Here is a 23,389-nt window from a genome sequence, read left to right on the forward strand (position 1 = left end):
AGAGTCTCGCTTTGTTGCCCAGGCTAGAGTGAGTGCCATGGCATCAGCCTAGCTCACAGCAACCTCACACTCCTGAGCTCAAGCAATCCTGCTGCCTCAGCCTCCCAAGTAGCTGGGACTACAGGCATGCACCACCATGCTCGGCTAGTTTTTTCTATATATGTTAGTTGGCCAATTAATTTCTTTCTATTTATAGTAGAGACGGGGTCTTGCTCTTGCTCCAGCTGGTTTCGAACTCCTGACCTTGAGCAATCCGCCCGCCTCGGCCTCCCAGAGTGTTAGGATTACAGGCATGAGCCACTGTGCCCGGCCTACTTCTTTTTTTTTTACTTACCAGCAACTTGTTTAATCCAGTATGTAAATACAGTACACAAAATTTTTCTATCTATATCCATCATCTACACACATTGATAATGGTATCACAATTAGCATATCAAACATTTAATGGCATGGCTGTACTTAGTGGGAAGATGTACTAACAAGGGAAAAACAATTATTATTTTTAGGACCAGGAGTCCTTTAAAAGGTGAAGTGTGATGTCAACAAAGCATCAAATTCCATGTTATGCTTACTATCTGCCAAATTGCTTATGTCTCATTTCCATGGTGGTTCTTCATTTCTTTAAAACTTGGAATCCCGGATGGCACATCTGTTTTCTTGAACAGTGTCATTAATTTATTTGACTTATGAGAGCTAATTATATGTTTCTGAAGGCATCAAATCAGTCAGCACTTGGAAATAGTCTCTTTGATAAAACATGATAAAGGGAAACTATTCCAGGTAATATCCTACAAAACCTGCTCTTCTCTTGGCTAGGTGAAGCAGTCTAATAGTATATATATATATATGTACACACACACTATACATACACACACACACATACACACTGATATGTTTACCAATAATTCACAACCAAGGAACATCAGGCAATGGAAGCAAATGTTTCAATTGGTCCATGCAGCAATCTGAAATAACTGCACAAGTGACTATATAGTGAATTCAATTATTCAAAAATCATTTATTATTACATGTAGTTATGATTCTAAAAGTCCTTGCTCTAAGTTAGATGGAGCCTATAATATTTTCTATGCACAAACTTGGCAAACAGTAACTATAGCTAAAAAAATAGCCATCTCGGCCAGACGAGGTGGCTCACGCCTGTAATCCTAGCACTCTGAGAGGCTGAGGCGGGCAGATCGCTCAAGGTCAGGAGTTCAAGACCAGCCTGAGCAAGAGCAAAACCTGGTCTCTACTAAAAATAGAAATTATCTGGACAATTAAAAATATAAAGAAAAACTTAGCCGGGCATGGTGGCGCATGCCTGTAGTCCCAGCTACTGAAGAGGCTAAGGCAGAAGGACTGCTTGAGCCCAGGAGTTTGAGGTTGCTGTGAGCTAGGCTGATTCCATGGCACTTTAGCCTTGGAAACTGAGTAAGATTCTGTCTCAAAAAAAAAAAAAAAATAGCCATCTCTACACTTCGGTGACAAAAATATTTAATAGAAAGAATGCTTCTTAAATCAGTCACAACTGCATCCTTGAATGGCAACACTGACAATAGCATCACTATCAATTATGAAGAACAAAGTATCATTACAATTAACTACAAAGTTCATAATTTTGAAGAATAATAAGATATTAACTTCCAAATTGAGGTTGTAATGGAGAATTAAGTGTAAATATCTTTTATTATGATAGCTAACATTTATATACCAGATCCTAAGTGCTTTCACATTAGTAATTTTATCTTTCCAATAACTTTATGTTAACTTGAGAAAGTATTGATATTGTCTACGTCTTACAGATCAGAAACCTAAGGATTAGAGACGTTTAGTAACTTTTGAAGGCTATACGTTAGATACGTAGCAGAGCTAAACCTTAAGCCTGAAATTAAATCTCATATGCTTTCTTTTTCTACTAAACTGTTTACCAGATGTTGGCATGTTAAACCTTTCATTTTTTTTTTCCATTTTGGATCCAACACACATTTTCTTAATTGTGCATGATAATCACCTGCTCCCTTGATTAGAATGCAGGTTCCTAGGTCCCCACCCCAGAGATGGTAGTTTTATGGGGTGCTGCATAAGCAGCATCCCATGTAATTCAGTTAAGATGGTCTGATATGTGGAATTACGAGGAAACCACCCAGAGGAGAACAAACAGATGCTATTTATTCAGAGCATGCTATAGCAAGAGAGTCAGTCACCATCACTTGCCTTTGGCAGAGGCTCAAAGACAGGCAGGGGAATGGGAAAGGTTTACGGAAGTGAAAAAAAAGAAAAGCCCAGGTATGCTCTGACTGCAGGTTGTTAGCATGGGAAAGCTGGAGGTGGGCTACTACAAGTGGGGGGTATTTTATGTGACTGGTTTGGGGAACATATTTGGCTTTCTTAGGTTGGTGCTGAAATGGAAATAGAGCTAAAAGTAGGGAAGTTGGAAATCGTGGACCACTTCCTGTTCTTGTCCAGTTGCTGCAAAGGTTGTGGTTTGGCTTCTTATGTGGTTCAGAGTTCTGTTGTCATGTATTGTATGACCATTGTCCATCTGTATATTCTGTTTCTCAGACCATCCTCTGAGAAACACATTGGGCCTCCGGTGGTTTCCACCTGACCACCTTCCTCCCTTAAGGTGGCTAGACTGTAAGGCCCATGAAAATTATGGACCATCTTTCAAATCTGTTATTACTAGTGCCTAGCGCTATCAGGCACTCATAAGGCACTTAATAAAATCTTGCTAACAAATTTGTGCTCGCTTCAGCAGCACATATACTAAAATTGTAATGATACAGAGAGGATTAGCAATTTTAATTTTTTATCTAAAAAAAGAAATGAATGATATATGAAAACATTTGATATTAGCTTTTGTTGGAACAAGAAAATGAACTTTCTGGCATAGCACATGAACATTTTTATGTGAATAGATTGTTACCAAAAAGGCTGGAGGCTGCTCCTTGCCGCTACTGCGCTCTAAATTAAGTTACCCCAATCCTAGCCCTGGCTGACCCCAGTTTTCCTCAAAGCTGGTTAACCCGCAATGTGCCAGTCAGCCCCAAAAGCTCCTTCCTGAGTGCTCTGCTGGGCGTGGCATGGCCTTTGTGGGCAAGGGAGGCTACTTCTGGCATTTCGAAGGCAGCTCCAGTCCCACATTTCCTCCACACTTTTCTATCTCCCCTCACCATTAGGGCCTGGGGTGGTGAGAGCTACTGAGGCAGAGGAAAAAGTGCATACACACCCATATATGGTCTTAATTTGGGACTCAGAGTTTATCTAAGAGAAGACGCTCGGGAGTGTGTGTGAGAGAGGGCGCGGTAGAGCCAAGGAAAGAGGGGGAAGCCAGCGGAGCGGGCGGTCTCGGCAGGGAAGCCGTCCCACCTGCTGCGGGGGGAACCGCCGGGGAGGGGCCGCAGCCGCGCGGCCGGGCGATGGGGGAGTTCCCGCGAGTGGCCCAGCGCCCAGGCCGTACGGGGGGCTGTTCGGGTGGAGGTGGGGGAGCAGCCGGGACACCAAAATAGGAGCCGCTTGTGGGCTGGCGCTGCACTAGCAGGCAGTCTCCGCCGCGCCTCTTCCAAAGATGGTCAGAGGGTCCGGCGGCGCCCCCGCTCCCGCTCGCTGCTAGCCCGCGGGCCAGCACCGCGTCCCGAAGCTTCTGCCGGAGGTAGGTGCTGTGCGGACCCGCCGCCCGAGGCCAGGCGGCGGGGAGCGAGCGGGCCAGGCGCGGGAGGGCGAGGCCGCGCCGCGTCTGGAGCCCGCCCGCGGCAGAAGAGCACAGACAATGGCCGCGCGGGCGCCGGGCCGGGCCGAACGCGGCGCGCGGGGCTGCCTGTGGTGCCCTCCCCACACCTGCACCGGTGCCCGGCGAGGGCCGTGGGCACCGGGCCCGACGGGTGGCACGCGGCGCCCTCCAGTCAAGCCCGCGCCAGGCCCCGGGGCGGGGCGGTCTCCGGGCGGGAACGTGGGATAGGGGCCCAGGCGCCCGGCGCGCAGAAGCCCCTGCGGCGGGCGGGGGAGGGGGCGCGGGCTGGGGAGGCTGCGCCAGGCCGGTCCGCTTTCCTTTATCTCTGCGCTTAAGCTAAGAGGCACGAGATTACCCTTTTCTGAGATTTCTTATTGCCCACTTATATTTCAGTCATCCCTTTCTTGGCATTTCGATGTGATTGGAAAGGGAGATGGAGCTAGGGGGAAAGGTTGAATTGGGGCCAGGCTGAGCTGAGGCGGCCAAGGGTCGGCCTCGAGTGGGGTGACCCCTGGGACACTTGGCTTGCCTGGTGTGGGATCTCCTCTCAGACCGCCAGGCCAGGGCACACTGCGGAGACTGGGTGAATGGGTTAGCAAATCAGTATTCTCAAAAGGACTACTGCGAAATCTGGGGGCCTCATTTCAGGCTCCCAGCTACCCTGAATTTCAATTGACCACCATATAAATTATGAAACAGTCCGTCCACGTTTTTCATTTGTTACTTAGAATGCTGAACTTAGCCTAGTTTTGGGGTGTATCCGATGCTAGTTAATCATTAGAATGATTGGAATATTTAGCATTGATTATTTGAGGTAATGTGCAAAATTGAAACACGTTTATTATTTCATGTTTATTGCAGCCATGGCTCTAAAAGGACAAGAAGATTATATTTATATTTTCAAGGATTCGACACATCCAGTGGATTTTCTGGATGCATTCAGAACATTTTACTTGGATGGATTATTTACTGATATTACCCTTCAGTGTCCTTCAGGCATAATCTTCCATTGTCACCGAGCTGTTTTAGCTGCTTGCAGCAATTATTTTAAGGCAATGTTCACAGCTGACATGAAAGAAAAATTTAAAGATAAAATAAAACTCTCTGGCATCCACCATGATATTCTGGAAGGCCTTGTAAATTATGCATATACCTCCCAAATTGAAATAACTAAAAGAAATGTTCAAAGCCTGCTTGAGGCAGCAGATCTGCTACAATTCCTTTCAGTAAAGAAGGCTTGTGAGCAGTTTTTGGTAAGGCACTTGGATATTGATAATTGTATTGGAATGCACTCCTTTGCAGAATTTCATGTGTGTCCAGAATTAGAGAAGGAATCTCGAAGAATTCTGTGTTCAAGGTTTAAGGAAGTATGGCAACAAGAAGAATTTCTGGAAATCAGCCTTGAAAAGTTTCTCTTTATCTTGTCCAGAAAGAATCTCAGTGTTTGGAAAGAAGAAGCTATCATAGAGCCAGTTATTAAGTGGACTGCTCATGATGTAGAAAATCGAATTGAATGCCTATATAATCTGCTAAGCTATATCAACATAGATATAGATCCAGTGTATTTAAAAACAGCTTTAGGCCTTCAAAGAAGCTGCCTACTAACTGAAAATAAGATACGCTCTCTAATATACAATGCCTTGAATCCCATGCATAAAGAGATTTCCCAGAGGTCCACAGCCACAATGTATATCATTGGAGGCTATTACTGGCATCCTTTATCAGAGGTTCACATATGGGATCCTTTGACAAATGTTTGGATTCAGGGAGCAGAAATACCAGATTATACCAGGGAGAGCTACGGTGTTACATGTTTAGGACCCAACATCTATGTAACTGGGGGCTACAGGACAGATAACATAGAAGCTCTTGACACAGTGTGGATCTATAACAGTGAAAATGATGAATGGACAGAAGGTTTGCCAATGCTCAGTGCCAGGTATTACCACTGTGCAGTCACGTTGGGTGGCTGTGTCTATGCTTTAGGTGGTTACAGAAAAGGGGCTCCAGCAGAAGAGGCTGAGTTCTATGATCCATTAAAAGAGAAATGGATTCCTATTGCAAACATGATTAAAGGTAAGTACAGACTATGTTTATTCTGTATGTTTTAGATGTCTGGGGTTAGGCCAGCAGTCTCATTTCTCTTGAATTTATCACTTTGGGATGCTATCTAGTAACTAGTGGATTACACAACCAATGCTGCACAGAATGTTCCAGGCAAAAAAACATAGCATAGCAGAGTCTTCAACTTGTCTCAGAGCTATGTGATTAGGGTATGCTACTCTAATAGAAAAGAAATATCATTTATATAAGGAAACAGTATATTTCATTCTACTTTACATCCTAACTTTAGGTCTTATTCTAGATCTTGCTTCAAGTCTTAAGAATTTATACTTAAGTCAAAGGGTAAATGAAGAGACAAATCTGGATAATTTTATTAGTTCATGTTTTAACTTTTTTCTTTTAAAATTGAACACTTTTCATTTCTGCTTCTAACTATTCAACTTTTTTCCCCTCAAAATACACTGATCGTCTCTCAAGAGGTCCTTCATTAAAACCTTGGAAGCTTTGTTCCCTATACTATGTAACAAAGTACATTCTCTCAAGAACCAGAAACAACCTGCTTTTTGTAATTCAGTCTTGTCTTAAAACTCAAAGCACAGGGGCAGACACCATACCCTCCCTCACATGGCCCACAGAGCCAGGCACAATACTGGATCTCAACTATCTGTCTGATAAACACTGTATTTTCTTCTGTATTTGGTGATATATTAGGCTTCATCTCCTTCTCTCCCACTGGAAAAAAAGTTAAACTGGAATCTTATTTCATTACATTTATTCTTTGGTGCTGGGGAGTTGTACAAAAGCAGCTGATAGGTTGTTACCAAATTTTGTCCCAAGTGATTCTTCCCAGGCCTTTCTGTTTCTTTTTTAATGCTAGTGAGGGTGTGGGAATTTGACCTGGTCTGGAAATCTGACCTGGTATGATCCTTGGACGACAAGCAGGAAGCTGAGAGGCAGAATAGTCTTGTGATCAGGCACACTGCTTTGGAGCTAAACTGCTTGGGTCCAAATCCCCTTACTTGCTGGTAAGTTTGGATAGATTATTTAGTCTCACTGTGCCCCAGTTTTGCCATCTGTAAAATGAAGATGTCAATATTACATAGCCTGAAGTCACTGAGAGGAGTGACCTTATGCTTGTGAAGTGCTTAGAACAATATCTGACAGAGTAAGCACTCAGTAAACGTTACACATAATTGTCATGAACATCATTATAGAAGAACATGTCAGTTTTGATGGGCAGAAATATCTTTAATACTAAATCATGACCACTCATACATGCCCACAGGTTCAACAATAGTGGGTAGGGTAGGAGAGGTAGCTTAAAGCCTGTTGCTATTGCTGCTCTGATTTTTGGCTTTCCCAGAGCTTGACTGCTGCTTACTGACTCCAGGATGGTTCAGAATGTCCTGACTCTTCTCCTGAAAAAGAAACAAGGAAAGTGATATTTTAGCTGCTATTGTAAACCTGGATATATTTCTGCTTATGTTTCTTGATAATGAGATAACAGTGGTTATCAGTGGTTTTATGAGTATATTCTTTGAGGATGGAAGTTTATTACTTTACTGAAATTTTTAAAAATTGTATTTGAAACAGTACTTGCTGAAAAGAAAATGTATCTACTGTGAAAGAAACCTATATGTGTTCTTGCCTTAGCTTTGAGTGGAATAGGAGACCCTCATCCCACAAAGGTCTCCTCACCTCCCAGCTGGGTCTGAAATTCTAGTTTTATGCTTGTAACTCGAATCTTTGATTCTTGTTTATATCTAGTCATCCAAGGGAAGGGTAACACTTTTTGTCAGTTATATGCAGTTTTGACTAGTGTTTGTTCTGATGGTTAAACTCATACTGAACTTCTAGTTTCCCATTTTTCGTAGAAAGGATAACATTTTTCTCAGTTTGTTTTATTTTGTTGTCATGAAGTGAACTAACAGCTTTCCCTGGTAGCTCATGAGAACTTAATATGGATAGAGTCAAATTTCAAATTCATTTCCTTTTTGAGTCTAGGGATGTGATGTACATCACAAGAAATAAATACTTGGCTGTGTAGGAACTACTAAATTTTTTTTCATAAAAGACCCACTTTTATTTTGGAGTAGAAATGAACAGGAAGATTCATTTATGTGGATCCCACCTATAACAGTGCTAAGTAAAAGATGGTGGAAAGACAAAACCAGCTTTTCAACTAAAATGAATCTCATCATCTTTCTTCCTCTCTGTCTTCCCCTGCTGAACTCATTTCCTCCTTTCTGTGGCATCAGTGTTTCCTAGTTTTCCAGCTCAGAACCACAGAATCAGTCTGGTTTGTCTTTGACTCAGTCATTCATCAAGGACTATCTGTTTTAACTTTGTCTCTTGCTTCTGTGCTCTTCCCTCCATACCCCATCTAAATCAAGCCTTTGCTACTCCTCAGCTGGGCCAGTACCTCGATCTTTCTGACACCTGTCCTCTCACCCCTCCGCCCTTCCTCTGTTTAAAAACTTTAAAAAATCTCACTGAATTAAGTCCATATTCTTAGCTGGGCATCAGTATCCTTTGCTACGTGGCTTCAGCTTACCATGCTAGCCTTAATTCTCATGTAACAATGTGCTACCTGCCCTGGTCAAACTAGGCTATTTGACATTGTTCAGTAAGCCTATGCACTGGCCTATCCCTCTGCCTAGAATGTCTTCCTTTCACCTCTACCTGCCCAAATCCTACCTACCAAGGTAGGAGTCAACTTCTGCCACCCCCTGCCGTGATTTCCAGTCAAAAGCATTGTCTCTTTGCTCGGACCATTCCCAGTCATTCATTTTCCCCTTATTTATGGTACTTTTTCTATTCTAGCCCTTGTGTTCTAATTACAGTCGGGCTTTGCTTAACAACCTGGGGGGGGGGGAACGGGGGGCGGGGAGGTACATTTTCAGAAATGCATCACTAGGTGATTTCATCATTGTGTGAACATCATGGAATATACTTAAATAAACCTAGATGGTATAGCTTATTGCTCCTGGGCTACAAACCTGTGCTGAGTACTGTAGACAATTATAACACAATAGTAAATATTCATATATCTAAACAGAAAAGGTACAGTAAAAATATGGTATAAAAGATAAAAAATGATACAACTGTATAGTACACTAACCATGAATGGCGCTTGTAAGGCTGGAAGTTGCCCTGGGTGAGTCAGTGAGTGGTGAGTGAATGTGAAGGCCTAGGACATTACTGTATATTACTATAGACTTTTTACCAAAAATAATTCTTTCTTCAATAATAAATTAACCTTAGCTTACTATAACTTTTTACTTTATAAACTTTTAAAAAACTTTTTTTTTTTTGAGACAGAGTCTTGCTTTGTTGCCCAGGCTAGTGAGTGCCGTGGCGTCAGCCTAGCATCCTACTGCCTCAGCCTCCTGAGTAGCTGGGACTACAGGCACGCACCACCATGCTCGGCTAATTATATATATATATATATTAGTTGGCCAATTAATTTCTTTCTATTTTTATAGTAGAGACAGGGTCTCGCTCAGGCTGGTTTTGAACTCCTGACGTTGAGCAATCCGCCCGCCTCGGCCTCCCAGAGTGCTAGGATTACAAGCGTGAGCCACCACGCCCGGCCTTAAAAAACTTTTTAATTCTGTTAACACTTAGCTTAAAACACAAACACATTGTATAAGTATATACACATTTTTTCTTTATATCCTCATTCTATAAGCTTTTTTCTATTTAAAATTTTTTTTTTTTTTTTTTTTTTTTTTTTACTTTTTAAACACTTTGTTAAAACTAACACCATTAGCCCAGGCCTACACAGGGTCAGGATCATCAGTATCACTGTCCTTCACCTCCACATCTTGTCCCACTGGAAGGTCTTTAGGTTTAGGGGCAATAACATGTATGGGGCTGTTATCTCCTATAATAACAATACCTTCTTCTGGAATGCCTCTTGAAGGACCTGCCTGAGGCTCTTCATGAGGAATAGGTTTATTTACACCAGCATCACCACAAACACGTGAGTAATACTTTGAGCTATGTCTTTATAACAACTATGATGATGTCACTAGGTGATAGGAATTTTTCAGCTCCGTCAAATCTTATGGGACCACCATCATGTGTGGTCTGCAGTTGACTGAAACATCATTACATGGTGCATGACTGTATTTGTATGCATGTCTTACCCTCTTTTAAAAGAGCACAAGGAGCTTTCCTTTTTTATTCTTTTATCCCTCATAGCACCTAGCACAATACCTTGCATTTACCATCAATGATAACAAAAACTATAATAAACTTAGCTCAGTATTCATTGCAAAAAAGAATGAAGGTCAATCTAAAGATGTGGTTTTAATTAACACACAGGTGTGGGAAATGCTACTGCCTGTGTCTTACATGAAATTATCTATGTCATTGGTGGCCACTGCGGCTACAGAGGAAGCTGCACCTATGACAAGGTCCAGAGCTACAATTCAGATATCAACGAATGGAGCCTCATCACCTCTAGTCCACATCCAGGTAACAAAATACTATCTCAGCTAGTACTTGTGATATAGTTTATCAGTGTGTAAGGGATGGCTAAAAAATGGGCTAGAAATAGAAAATGCTAATTTTGTAGTAGACTACACATGGGTATAGTTAAAAGGCTCAAAATATTCATATATTCATATAACAATAATCATGATTAGATTTCAGTTAGATCTCATCTGCATGTATTTTTCCTGATGTCTTTACACAGTGCACATTGTAAGCCTTTGTGGTTAAAGGTGGTAGTTTCTTTTAAAACTTTTTTTTCACTTAGGTTCTTTTTTGTGTTTCCTTTTCCTTTGCTATATGCTTTCTTTCATTTACTACATGCATTACATAAAACACACTTTTTATAAACAGTTAAAAAGCACTTGTCTACCTATCAAATGGGAAGAGTACCTGGTGATTGGAGTTCAGCTAGAGATTATTTCCTCTTTTAAAGCATGTTCTTTCTGGATTTCAATTACTATTAAGCACTCACTCTTACAACATGCAGAGCAGAGGCCTATGTTGGCCTCACTTTAACAACCAACCATAAGGAGGACAATGTTGTCTGCCCATGGATGAGCCTGCCTTCTTTGATGTCTTTTGTTCTTTGACTTTTCTCTTTGTGAAGAGCTTGAGGGGAGCACAGGTTTTAGCCTATTACAGTTATGCCGTGTATTTACGTTTTTTTCATTAGGACAGATTCATATCATATCACTGTATCACTTTGAATCATTTTCCATTGAGCATCAGGATTCCATGTGGGTCACTGGAGAGGGTAGTTAAAATTCACAAGCTTGAACTGTCCGAGAGTAAAAGTAATAGGGAATCCTCTTGAGCACTTACCATAAGTCAGGCACTGGCTAAGCACATTGTATGTAAGGTGACATTAAATTCTCACTATAGCTCTATGACTAGGTCTTGTTTGTCACCATTTTACATATTTGGAAACGGAGACTAAGAAAGGATAAGTAACTTCCCCAAGGTCACACAGTTTGAAAATAGTGGACCAGAATTCACATTCTTGCAGTCTGAATTCTTCAACCTGTTTGTAACCGCTAAGCAATCCGCCTCTTAAGGGAAGCTCTCCTGCTTTGACCACTACAGCTCATACGTCATCTGTCTCATCTTATGGTTCAGGTGGAGTACACTTGAATCTGGTGCTACATCTCCATATGCCATAGGCTTTGTGTAAGAAGAAACTTCAGCCACAGGCTGCCCTGGCTCTGAAGACATCATGGAGGGCACAGGCCTACCCCACATGTACTATCCCAGACTCTCTGTTATGGTCACTGAAGTTATCACAGAAAGTAATCATAACAGCTCATGTTGAGTAATAGCTAGCATCTATTCAGTAAGTATGTACCAGGCACTAACTATTCCAATAATTTTACATGTATTAATTTATTTAAACCTCACAATAATTCTGAGAGCTAGGTACTGTTATTATCTCATTTTACAGGACACTGAGGCAGAGAAATTAAATAAATTGCTGAAGGTCAGCCAGATATTGCTTGTTAGAGGTGCGGTTCAATCCCAGACAGTTTAGCTTAGAGTTCATGCTCTTACCAACTTCACTATTAACTCATTTGAACCTCATGTCAACTTTATGAGTTAGGTATTACTCTGCCCGTTTTGTGGACAGACTTGTGTTTACGAAGAAAATCCAATGCATGAAAAGTCAGATTAACAAATTAGAGGACAGTTATTTATATTATAAATTTAATATATATTTCATAAAGGGATTCCCTTAAAAATTAGTATCCCATGACATATTTAAATTGCATATAGCTTATTGACTACTTGAAAAGAGTCTAAAAGGCAGTGTGACTTAATCCAAAGTATTAAAAGCCATGGAAAATTGAAAATCAATCCAAAATAAATATTAAAGTACAGTATAAATCAATGGGAACATATAATACCACTTGTAAAGTTTTGATTTACATTGGACTTTTTCCTGACAAAATGTAAAAAACAGTTATCAAATTTAGCATCTTGTATGATATGCTCTGTTTAGCTTTCACAGTGCTTAAAATATTTATGACTGGCTTGTTACTACTAGATAAAATTTAGGAGATTTCAAATAAAAATCATGATTTCTGACCTATAGAAAAATTGGAATATCTGGCAGCCTTGGACATATTCCTTCGGCAGCAATCACTGGAGCCAGGTTGTAGCTGTTCCTGTTAGATGAGACTTGTATGCTCTGTTTCACCATGATTCCTCCAGTTCTCATCACATCACAGACCTAGGGGGCCTGTGCTGTTGTTTTTCTTACCCCTGGCCTGCTTCACTCAGCTAGTGTATTATCTCCTTAAGCTCCTGAAGGCATTTGCATCTGCATCCCCTGAATTATATATAGCAAGGTATACTTCTTTGGCACTTCACCAGCACCTCTTGAGGAATGTAAAATGTCAGTCTTGAGTTGACCTTATATAAGATACATAGTTAGACTAAGAAGAAATAACTACTATTATTATTATTATTTTTTTTTTTTTTTTTGAGACAGAGTCTCACTTTGTTGTCCAGGCTAGAGTGAGTGCCGTGGCGTCAGCCTAGCTCACAGCAACCTCAAACTCCTGGGCTCGAGTGATCCTTCTGCCTCAGCCTCCCGAGTAGCTGGGACTACAGGCATGTGCCACTATGCCCGGCTAATTTTTTTTTTATATATATATATATCAGTTGGCCAATTAATTTCTTTCTGTTTATAGTAGAGACGGGGTCTCGCTCTTGCTCAGGCTGGTTTTGAACTCCTGACCTTGAGCAATCCGCCCGCCTCGGCCTCCCAAGAGCTAGGATTACAGGCGTGAGCCACAGCGCCCGGCCGTATTATTTTTTAAAGTTGTTATAAATGTTATCTTTTATCTTAACTCGTTTAACAGGGTAGCTTTGTATAATTGAAAAACATGGGGTTATTGTTCAATTAAATTCAAGATGACATTTATTGAAACCTTACATTGGGAAAGGTAGTATTCTAGTAGTTATATAAGATGCAAAGGTGACTAAGCGCTGGTCTCTACTGCCACAGGAACTCAGAATCTAGTAGCAAATATACATACATAATGCGAATACAGAAGAATCTTTGGTAAGTTCTGTAATACACAAAGAAATGCTGTTGAACTTGAGAACAGAGAGAGCTTAAGTCTAATTAAGGGAAATTTGGCACTCTTAGAATGCTTCTTTGGGTAGGTAGTTATGATTATGGGTAGGTAGAAAAAATTAGCTGGGCATGGTGGCACATGCCTGTAGTCCCAGCTACTTGGGAGGCTCAGACAGGAGGTTGGCTTGAGCCCAGGAGTTTGAGGTTGTAGTGAGCTCTGATGATGCCACTGTACTCTAGCAAGACTCTGTCTCCCCCTCCAAAATAAACAAGAAGAGAACCCCTTTTAGAACACATTGGGAGATAAACAGAAGGCAAGGAGATCTGCTAAAACTGCTATATTAATAACAGCCAGATGAGGAATGCTGAAAGCCTGAGAAGTGATAGGAGTAGAAAAAGAGGGGCAAATGTGAGGAATATTATGTATTCAACAGCTGGTTGCTTCCTTGGCTGATTGGATACAGGTGATGAGGCACAGAAAGGAGTTGACAGTCATCCCAGGGCCTCCAGCCAGTTGCCTGAGAGGATGGAGGGTACTGAAGGAGAAGCTAATGGGCAGGGAGAAAAGGGGAGGAGATGAGCTCAGTTTTGAAGTTGAGGGTGAAGGACTAGTTGAAGAACCCAAAAGAGCTGTCCAGCAAGCAATGGGAAATGTGGGTCTGGTAGAGGGATGTAGCTAAATATAGAGATCTAGGCATTGTTTGCTTGGATGACGGCTGTGGGTATGGGGATGAATGAGATGCCTTGGGAGGGAGGGCCCAGCAAGACAGTTATGGGCAGAATCTTAGGAAACAGGCTGAGTTGAAGAATGAGCTGAGGAAGAAGAGTGCATGAAGAACAGGGAAGGAACAGTAGATAAAGAAGGGCCTGTGCAGAGCTGTATAGAGTGGGGAAGAGAGAGCTCTCTCCTTGACCTACCATTTATTTAGTTGCCTATACAGTGGCTTAAGCGCTTGGGCCTTACTTTCCAGCAAAATAAGGAAGTTGGACTACATAAGCTTTATAAATTCTTTCAATGAGAACAATCTTAGGGAAAAAAATCGAAATCAATTCCAATGGATGTCATGGTTGTCTCTAAATCCCTCTGTCTCTTTGTTCATATCACTCACATTAACACTCAATACAACTGCCATGTATTTATTTTAACATTTTTGTGTAAACTCTTTGCGCCGTGACAGATCATGTCGTTCCCATGCTTGATCACTCATTTGTTCACCATTCATATGTCTAACAGGTATGTGTTTCCTATGCGTATTCTGTACACAGTGCTAGGAACACAGTAAATAAGGCACAGTCCTTATTAGTCTTAGTAGCTTAGAGGAGTTGACTGACAAAAATGCAGTTACAGCTGAGGAAGGAAAAGTTCCTATCAACAGTAACAGAACATTGTGTTATATTCGGGTAACAGGAAAAAGAATCAGAAATCACTTTATTTTAAACATTTTTACTACTATAGGAAGACTGGGATACCTTTCTCAACATAGGAAACACAAATGGAGGATTTTTTGGTAAACTTTGAAAAACTTAAGAAAAGCTTAGCAGGCTCATTGTTGAATCACTTATACCAACTGATAACATTTTTGAACCACCCTTAATTTTCACAATAACCATTGATGGAATAATTCATATAATTTATATAAACAATGTTTTACAAGTACTTGAAACAACTAACTCCTATAAAAATTCTACATATATATAACTGAAAAGTAAACAAATGAGTTTTTTTGTTTTTTTTTTGGAGACAGAGTCTCACTTTGTTGCCCAGGCTAGAGTGAGTGCCGTGGCGTCAGCCTAGCTCACAGCAACCTCAATCTCCTGGGCTCAAGCGATCCTCCTGCCTCAGCCTCCCGAGTAGCTGGGACTACAGGCATATGCCACCATGCTCGACTAATTTTTTCTATATATATTTTTAGTTGGTCAATTAATTTCTTTCTGTTTTTAGTAGAGATGGGGTCTCACTCAGGCTGGTTTCAAAATCCCGACCTTGAGCAATCCACCTGCCTCAGCCTCCTAGAGTGCTAGGATTACAGGCGTGAGCCACCGCGCCCCAGCCAACAAATGAGTTTTTAAGAGGTAGGAGGGCCGGGAGTGGTGGCTCATGCTCGTAATCCTAGCACTCTGTGATGCCGAGGCAGGAGGATCGCTCAAGGTCAGGAGTTCGAAACCAGCCTGAACAAGAGCGGGACCCCGTCTCTACTAAAAAAAGAAAGAAAATTCATTGGCCAACTAAAATATATAGAAAAAATTAGCCAGGCATGGTGGCGCGTGCCTGTAGTTCCAGCTACTCGGGAGGCTGAGGCAGAAGGATTGCTTGAGCCCAGGAGTTTGAGGTTGCTGTGAGCTAGGCTGACGCCATGACACTCTAGCCTGGGCAACACAGTGAGACTCTGTCTCAGTAAAAATAAAAAGAGGTAGGATAATTATTTCTTTGAATAATTGAAAATATTTAAATTGAATTGAAATTTGAGAACAATATGTGGAGTCAAAGCAAAGATGCCCTCTTCTGAAACTTTCCTTAGCCTAGCAGACCTAGGTAGTGGGGCCAAGCATGATGGCTCACTCCTGTAATGCCAACGTTTTGGGAGGCCAAGGTGGGAGGATCTGTTGAGGCCAGGAGTTTAAGACTAGCCTGAATGACATAGCACGACCCCATCTCTACAAAAAATAAAAAATTAGCCAGTCGTGGTGGTGCCTGTAGTACCAGCTACTTGGGACACTGAGGTAGGAGGATCACTTGAGCCCAGGAGTTTGAGGTTCCTGTGATCTAGGCTGATGCCATGGCATTCTAGCCCAGGCAATGGAGCAAGACTCTGTATCAAAAGAAAAAAAAAACAAAAAACACCCAGTCTAGGTAGGAAGAACTTTACTGATAAGAAGTTGTCTTGTACTCTTAAAGAGGAAATCACATTTCTGATTGTACATTCTTTCTAAAGAAGGGCTTGCTTATAAGATTTTCTTCCACATGATAGTGTGGGCACACATTGGGGCTCAAGAGGGTACAAGGTATAATTCATTCATTGATCCAGTAAACATTTATTACACAAGGAATATCCCAGATAGTAAGAAGTGCTATGGAGAGAATTAAAATAGGATGATGTGGTAGGCATGCCTCACTGGCCACTTCAGATTGGATGGCAAGGAATGCCCTCTGGAAAAGTTGACAGTAAGATAAAATCTGAGTGACAAGAAGAAAGCAGCCCCGCAAAGACCTGGGAAAAGGAGAAACTTCAAGACAGAAGGAACTGCTCAGCAACAGCCAGTTAAATCTTTATTTATTTGTTGTAATGTAAGTGCCACTGACAAATCTTCCTCTTCCTTCAGGGCTGTAGCTAGAAGTATTTGAGTGTAATTTTACGACTGATATTCCCAGAGAATGAATTATTAGGCTGGGAGTGATGTTAAAAGTGGGAGTGTGGAAGTAATAGGGCTGGGACTAGGATGAGGCCAGTGAGACATTTGAGGCACAGAATTTAAGGAATCGCTCAGAGAGTGATTCAGAGAGTTGTGCCTCCCTACATTTTGCACTTTAAGCACCTCACTCGCCTCACCGTCATCACAGCCCTGGGAAGAAGGGAGAGGAAGTAGGGATGTGAAACGTCCTTGTGCCTTCAAGAGCCAATGGATTTGGATGTGGAGGAGGAGATGAATAAAATGGGAAACACTAGAACAGCCTAGGAAGGGGGCCCCTAGATACAGACTTCCAGCCCTAGGACCCAGATCCCACACAGCAGCCCTCTGAGGGTAATAGACTTTCATACCCCACAGTCTGGGTGTGTATTTCTCTAACTTCCTGTGTCCATAGCTGGACCAGCAGTGTGAGAGAAGCAAGCGAAGCCATCCTGTGTGGCACCTGTGGCAGCAGACAAAACAGATTGCCTGCCACTGGTTACAGGGATAGCTGCCAGGATCTGAAGGAATCTGCTCCAGCTTACCTAGTATGTCGTCCTAGAAGAAGGACTCTGCTGCTACCATCTTGAAAGATAGGTGTCAAATAAAAGGATTCTGTGTTGGGAAATTCCCAGAAGGGTGGTGGTCTGTGGGATGAGTTCCTCCCTGGCATCTTGCAAAGCCAAGCTTAAGGGTGAGCTGAGGGATAAAGGGAGTGCGGCAGGAACAGGTGATTTGAATCAGGTGACAGGGAATGGATTTTAAGCCTCAATATTGCAGTACTGTGTGCCACAATTAAAACGTCATCACTACTCTTATTTTTGTATGTGAAGTTGGAAAGGATTATTATATCACCACACTATGATATCTCCTTTATTTGTTATTCTGAAAAATTGCTCTTTTTTTTTTTCTTTTTAAAAGAATATGGATTGTGCTCAGTTCCATTTGAAAATAAGCTCTATCTAGTCGGTGGACAAACTACAATCACGGAATGCTATGACCCTGAACAAAATGAATGGAGAGAGATAGCTCCCATGATGGAAAGGAGGATGGAGTGCGGTGCCGTCATCATGAATGGATGTATTTATGTCACTGGAGGATACTCCTACTCCAAGGGAACATATCTTCAGAGCATTGAGAAATATGATCCAGATCTTAATAAGTGGGAAATAGTGGGTAATCTCCCAAGTGCCATGCGGTCTCATGGGTGTGTTTGTGTGTATAATGTCTGATTGAATCTGCAGAAATGACCAGGTAATCACTGTTTGGGAGTATAGTGAGAAAAGAATGGAATGTAGGGTTTGGAGTTCCTTACTTGTTATTGTGATCTGACACATGACAGGGGATCGGTAGATTTTAATTCCTAACCCCACTCTACTCCCAAACCTAGTGATTAATGGGCAAGAAAAAATCGTATGTTTATATATAATTGAATAAGTGGGGTTAACCCCTATAATCTCTGCTTTTCAAAGGGGATATGGAATATTTGACACTTGGTAAAATGTGAAATACTTTTGTAGTGAATCTTTTCCTCCTGGTAGTATCAACACTGGGGATAGGTCAGAATCATTCTATGGAATGAAATGTCTCTTAAGAGCCATTAACTAACAGGAATTTGAAATTTAAAGAGGGAATCTTCTCTACCTCTACAAAATCAACACTTAAAATTTTCTTTTCACCTTTAGAATTATTTAGAATGTAGACTTACTTTAAGTCTGTTTTTTTCCTTTGTAGTGTAGATAATTTATTGTTGTTATTCTTTATTTACTGACTACCAGATATATATAAAATAATGTGCAAAGGATTATTACTGTTCAAAGAGTTTACAAACTAAATTTAAAAAGAATGGCAAGTATGAAAAATTGCAGAGAAGAAAGTCAAATATTTGCTTATGCTAAGGGGTATTTTTAATTTTCAGCTTTGATGTAAATTGCTGGCTTAGGTGTCTTTAGTTTAAGCATGTTAGGAAATGCCCTTTATTCTTACGTGTAAATACATGTCTGCTTATAAAGTTGAATTTCAGAAAGCATGTAGAACAGTTGTGGTATAGTAGAAAATACCTTGACAAGAAGATAATTTGCATTCATTTCCCAGCTCTTCCACTAACTAGATTTTGTTACTTGAGTCACTTAACCTGTCTTTGATTAGAGCTTCCTGACCTGTCTATGCACATTGGCACTGAAGGTCATAGATGTGCCTAGATACGGATCTGCTCACCCCTTGATGCAGCTAAAGGTAATCGGGGTCACCTTTGTCCATTTTCTCCAATGTGCCTATAGGATCACTTTCCATGTGTGCCATAACTTGGGAAAAGTTGGGAAGCACTGCCTAACTTAACTCCTCTAAACCTTTAGTTATCTGTAAGACCATCTATTCTATACTCTTTTTTTTAAAAGAGACAGTGAATATTTTTAATTTTAAATACTGATGTTTAAAACTACCTAACACCTCTGGTTTTTAAAAAAAATTTTAGGAGATTTTTTTTTTTTTTTGAGAGAGAGAGAGAGACTTGCTCTGTCACCCCAGCTAGAGTACAGTGGCATCATCATAGCTTACTGCAGCCTCAAGACTGCTGGGCTTTGGGCGATCCTCCTGCCTCAGCCTCCTGCGTAGCTCGGGCTACAGGCATACACCACCATGCCTGACTAATTTTTCTATTTTTTATAGAGATGGGGTCTTGCTCTTTCTTGCTCAGGCTGGTCTTGAATTCCTGAGCTCATTGATCCTCCTGCCTTGGCCTCCCAGAGTGCCAGGATTACAGGCATGAGCCACTGCGCCTGGCCAGGAGATTATTTAATACATTTATTTCAGATGTCATTTTAAAAAGATATAACCCTTTGGGAATGCAATATAGTACAACATAGCAAGGGACATAAAAATGATTATATCTTTTGCCCCATAAATTCTATTCCTGTATTTTTCACTTTTTAAAAAAAATTTCAAAAAAAGATAAATGCATGAAGATATTTATGTCTGCATTATTTAAATAGCAAAAAATTGTTTAAAAAAATCCATGTCAAAGATGAAAGTGAGCTAATAAAAATAGTGAAGTGTTATACTGCCATTAAAATAATTATTTGGAAAACTGTGTAGAAACATGGATATGTCTGTGATGTGGTAAGTAAAATGAGCACAATACAAAATAGTATGCACGCTGATTGTGACTTATAAAATCTTTATGCATGTGGAAGGTAATATGCAAAACAAATTCATTATGTTAGTGTAGGGAGCTATGGAATGATTTTTTATTTATTTAAATGTTTTTCTTTAGTATTACTTTGAATTTTCAATAAAAATAAATAAATCACTGTGTACATGGTAAGACTGCTTGAATTTGGGCCAATTCAGTTAAAGGACAGTCTGAATTAGTGAAACAACTAAACTGTAGACTATTTCAATTAGTAATTGAATTATAGACTTTTATTTCTCTCAAGAACATATAGCAATTAATGCTGGACTGATATGTTGCCCAGTATTGCTTTAGAGATCAGTTTTATGGAACAGATGAGAACAATTGAAATCACCTTTCCCAGCTTATATAGGTTATAAAATCCTGACTCAAGTTTATCATCTGGGAATTCTTCCCTGTTTTGGCCAAAGTAAAACTCCCATTTTCATAGTTAAGATTTTATAATTTATGTATACACAGTGTGTCTCTTGAGTAAATTTTAGATATGTACTACATCTTAGTATTCTCAAGGTCTAGCATTTCATATGTATATCCAGTGAAAGGGACGATGATATGGATTATTTTTAGAGAAAACATTATGGAGGTGCTCCAAGGATCTTGAAAATTGTTTGTGATCTGAGGCATTTAATTTGCAGTTCTTATTTTATATAAAATTCTTTTTTTGCTATTGATTTGTGCACAGAAGAAAAGATTAAGGAAGGTACACAAATTTCTTTCAGTTATTTCAAGTTCTAAATCACTGTAGGATGAATGAAAAATACTTTACTAAAATAAAAGCCATTGTTCTGAGAAGGCAAACATTGTACTACAAAATAGTGACAATTGTAGAGATGATTTTAAGCATGACTTAAGATGACTTTATCCAAATTTTAAAAGTTGCCGTTTCTCACAGGTTTTATTTTTAGTTTCTTAGCTGAAACTGAAAGAGGATTCACATCTAACGTATTTACTTAAGGACACATTAGCCTTTGTTTTCCCATTTATGTAAACATATACCTGTTGTGTTGTAGACTGAGTATTTTTGTCTTCCCAAAATTCATGTGGAAGCCCTAACCTTCAACATCACTATATTTGGAGATAGGGCCTTTATGGAAACAATTAAGGTTAAATGAGGTCCTGAGGATGGGACCCTGATCCAACAGAGTAAGTGTCCTTCTAAGAAGAGAAACCTTGCTGTCTTCAAGTCAGAAGCGAGCCCTCACCAGAACTCAGCCATGTTGGCATCCTGATCTCAGACTTCCAGCCTCCAGAACTGGGAGGAAGAAAATGACTGTTTGCCATCCAGTCCATAGTATTTTGTTACAGCAGCCCAAGCTGACTAATGCAGCCTGTGAAGGAAATAGCCCGTTATATGATGCAATTTAGGTGCTGGATCAGCTGGTAGTAGACAATCTGTCTGCAGACAACCCTTCCTCCCTCCCATCACATGTTCAAAGCAACCAGAAACACCTGTTTTATTAGTCTGCAAATGTCTGAAACTATAAATACAGCTGCTTAGGTCAGAGTAGATGCAGCTTGGGGTTTCTGTCTGCCTCAGAGCAGTTCTCCCCAAGGCTGTGTCTGTGCTGGTGCTGATGCCCTAACTCATTCCCTGTGGGACACTTCTACACTTGAACTATGCTATGGTTTGGATGTTTGTCCCCTCCAAACTTCATGTTGAAATGTGATCTGCATTGTTGGAGGTGGAACTTATCAGAAGATGTTTGGGTCTAGAGGGTGGATCCGGGGCTATGATTGACCAAGGTCCCTGCTGTGAGGACTACGCTGGTTTGAGTGAAGAAAACTAATAAAGATGCCACAGTGATTAGGGGTGGGGGAATGATGCTGACATCTTGGTTTTAGGCCTCCCTGATGCAGTTCCATCCCTGCCTTTTCTACACTTTGGTTTTATGAACCAATAGATCTTTTTGTTTAGAGTTGGGTTTTTGTCTTTTGTAACCAAAGAAAGGCTGACTAATGTCTTGCAAGTACTTTGTCCCTTGTTAAAATGTAAATATTTTTCAGAAAATATATTATTGTTTTTTATTTCTACCTGCAACTTTAATTCTCCTTTGCCATATAACCTAATATATTCACAGGTTCCAGTGATAAGGACATAGACATCTTTAGGAGGCCATTATTCTGCCTACCACAGGTAATAATATATTGTCCTAACCTGACTTTTACAATTCCATTTGATCTGAGAGGAGATTCTGACAGAAAGAAACAAAAAACAATGATGGGGCCGGGCGCGGTGGCTCACGCCTGTAATCCTAGCTCTCTGGGAGGCCGAGGCGGGCGGATTGCTTGAGGTCAGGAGTTCGAAACCAGCCTGAGCAAGAGCGAGACCCCGTCTCTACTATAAATAGAAAGAAACTAATTGGCCAACTAATATATATAGAAAAAATTAGCCGGGCATGGTGGCGCATGCCTGTAGTCCCAGCTACTTGGGAGGCTGAGACAGAAGGATCGCTTGAGCCCAGGAGTTTGAGGTTGCTGTGAGCTAGGCTGACGCCACGGCACTCACTCTAGCCTGGGCAACAAAAGTGAGACTCTGTCTCAAAAAAAAAAAAAAAAAAAAAAAAAAAAAAAAAAAAACAATGATGGGTCCCAGCGACTCCTGAGAACTGGAAGATAGAAAATTGGTTAAAAAAAAAAATTTGGATGACAGGGTCATTGACTATTAGACCATTCTGCCAAAGGCCAGCCTATCCAGCCTGAAAACAAATTATAATGCAAGAGTCACTAATTGTATCAAAGATGTGGATTACCAACCCTATAATCCTTCTTTGCTGGCAGAGAAGAGCCCCAGGTCTTTCTGTATATTAGGAATCCATGTACCTTAGATTTTTTTTATTTTATTTTATTTTTTTTATTTTAGCGTATTATGGGGGTACAAGTGTTAAGGTTACATATATTGCCTATGTCCCCCTCCCCCCTCGAGTAAGAGCTTCCAGTGTGACCATCCCCCAAATGTTGCACATCTTACTCGTGGTTGTATATACCCATCCCCTCCTCCCCCCTCCCACCCTCCTGACACCCGATTAATGTTACTCCTATATGTCCACTTAGGTGTTGATCCATTAATCATGAACCTTAGATTTTAATTAATCTAAGCCAGTCATTCTTATTCCATCCTCCTTGTTAGTATTTGGTTTATGAATATATATGAAAATAGTTCTAACCTCTAATATTGCTAAGAGGGGTTGTGTGTTTGTGGGGGGTCTTATAGCCAAAAAGGAAAAAGGTTTTTTGCTCCTAGGAGATGGATAGAAAGACAACATGGTAACACTCTCATATTTCTTGAGATTAATATACAAAGATTTTTCATGTAATTTCTTTGCCAATTTTTTCTTTTTCTTTTTCTTTTTTTTTTTTTTTTGAGGCAGAGTCTCGCTCTGTCACCTGGGCCAGAGTGCAGTGGTGTCATCATAGCTCACAGCAACCTCAAACTCCTGGGCTC

The 23,389-nt window shown here is 40.7% G+C and overlaps 1 protein-coding gene across 1 annotated transcript; it reads left to right on the forward strand.

Moving 5' to 3' along the window:
• The first annotated feature begins 3,204 nt into the window (after nt 1-3,204).
• Nucleotides 3,205-20,069, forward strand: KLHL23 (kelch like family member 23). Its single transcript, XM_012781906.3, has 4 exons — nt 3,205-3,652; nt 4,592-5,806; nt 10,124-10,276; nt 17,679-20,069. The coding sequence occupies exons 2-4, from the start codon at nt 4,594-4,596 to the stop codon at nt 17,987-17,989; spliced, it is 1,677 nt and encodes a 558-aa protein (XP_012637360.1). The 5' UTR covers nt 3,205-3,652; nt 4,592-4,593; the 3' UTR covers nt 17,990-20,069.
• Nucleotides 20,070-23,389: the final 3,320 nt, after the last annotated feature.

Source organism: Microcebus murinus, chromosome 8 (genome assembly GCF_040939455.1).
Source record: "Microcebus murinus isolate Inina chromosome 8, M.murinus_Inina_mat1.0, whole genome shotgun sequence".
Taxonomy (NCBI): domain Eukaryota; kingdom Metazoa; phylum Chordata; class Mammalia; order Primates; family Cheirogaleidae; genus Microcebus; species Microcebus murinus.

Excerpts from the sequence above, each read along its gene's own strand:
- KLHL23 (XM_012781906.3), top strand. The coding sequence starts at position 4,594 with ATGGCTCTAAAAGGACAAGAAGATTATATTTATATTTTCAAGGATTCG. Across the intron at positions 5,807-10,123 it reads TATTGCAAACATGATTAAAG|GTGTGGGAAATGCTACTGCC; the intron begins GTAAGTACAGAC and ends ATTAACACACAG. Across the intron at positions 10,277-17,678 it reads CACCTCTAGTCCACATCCAG|AATATGGATTGTGCTCAGTT; the intron begins GTAACAAAATAC and ends TCTTTTTAAAAG.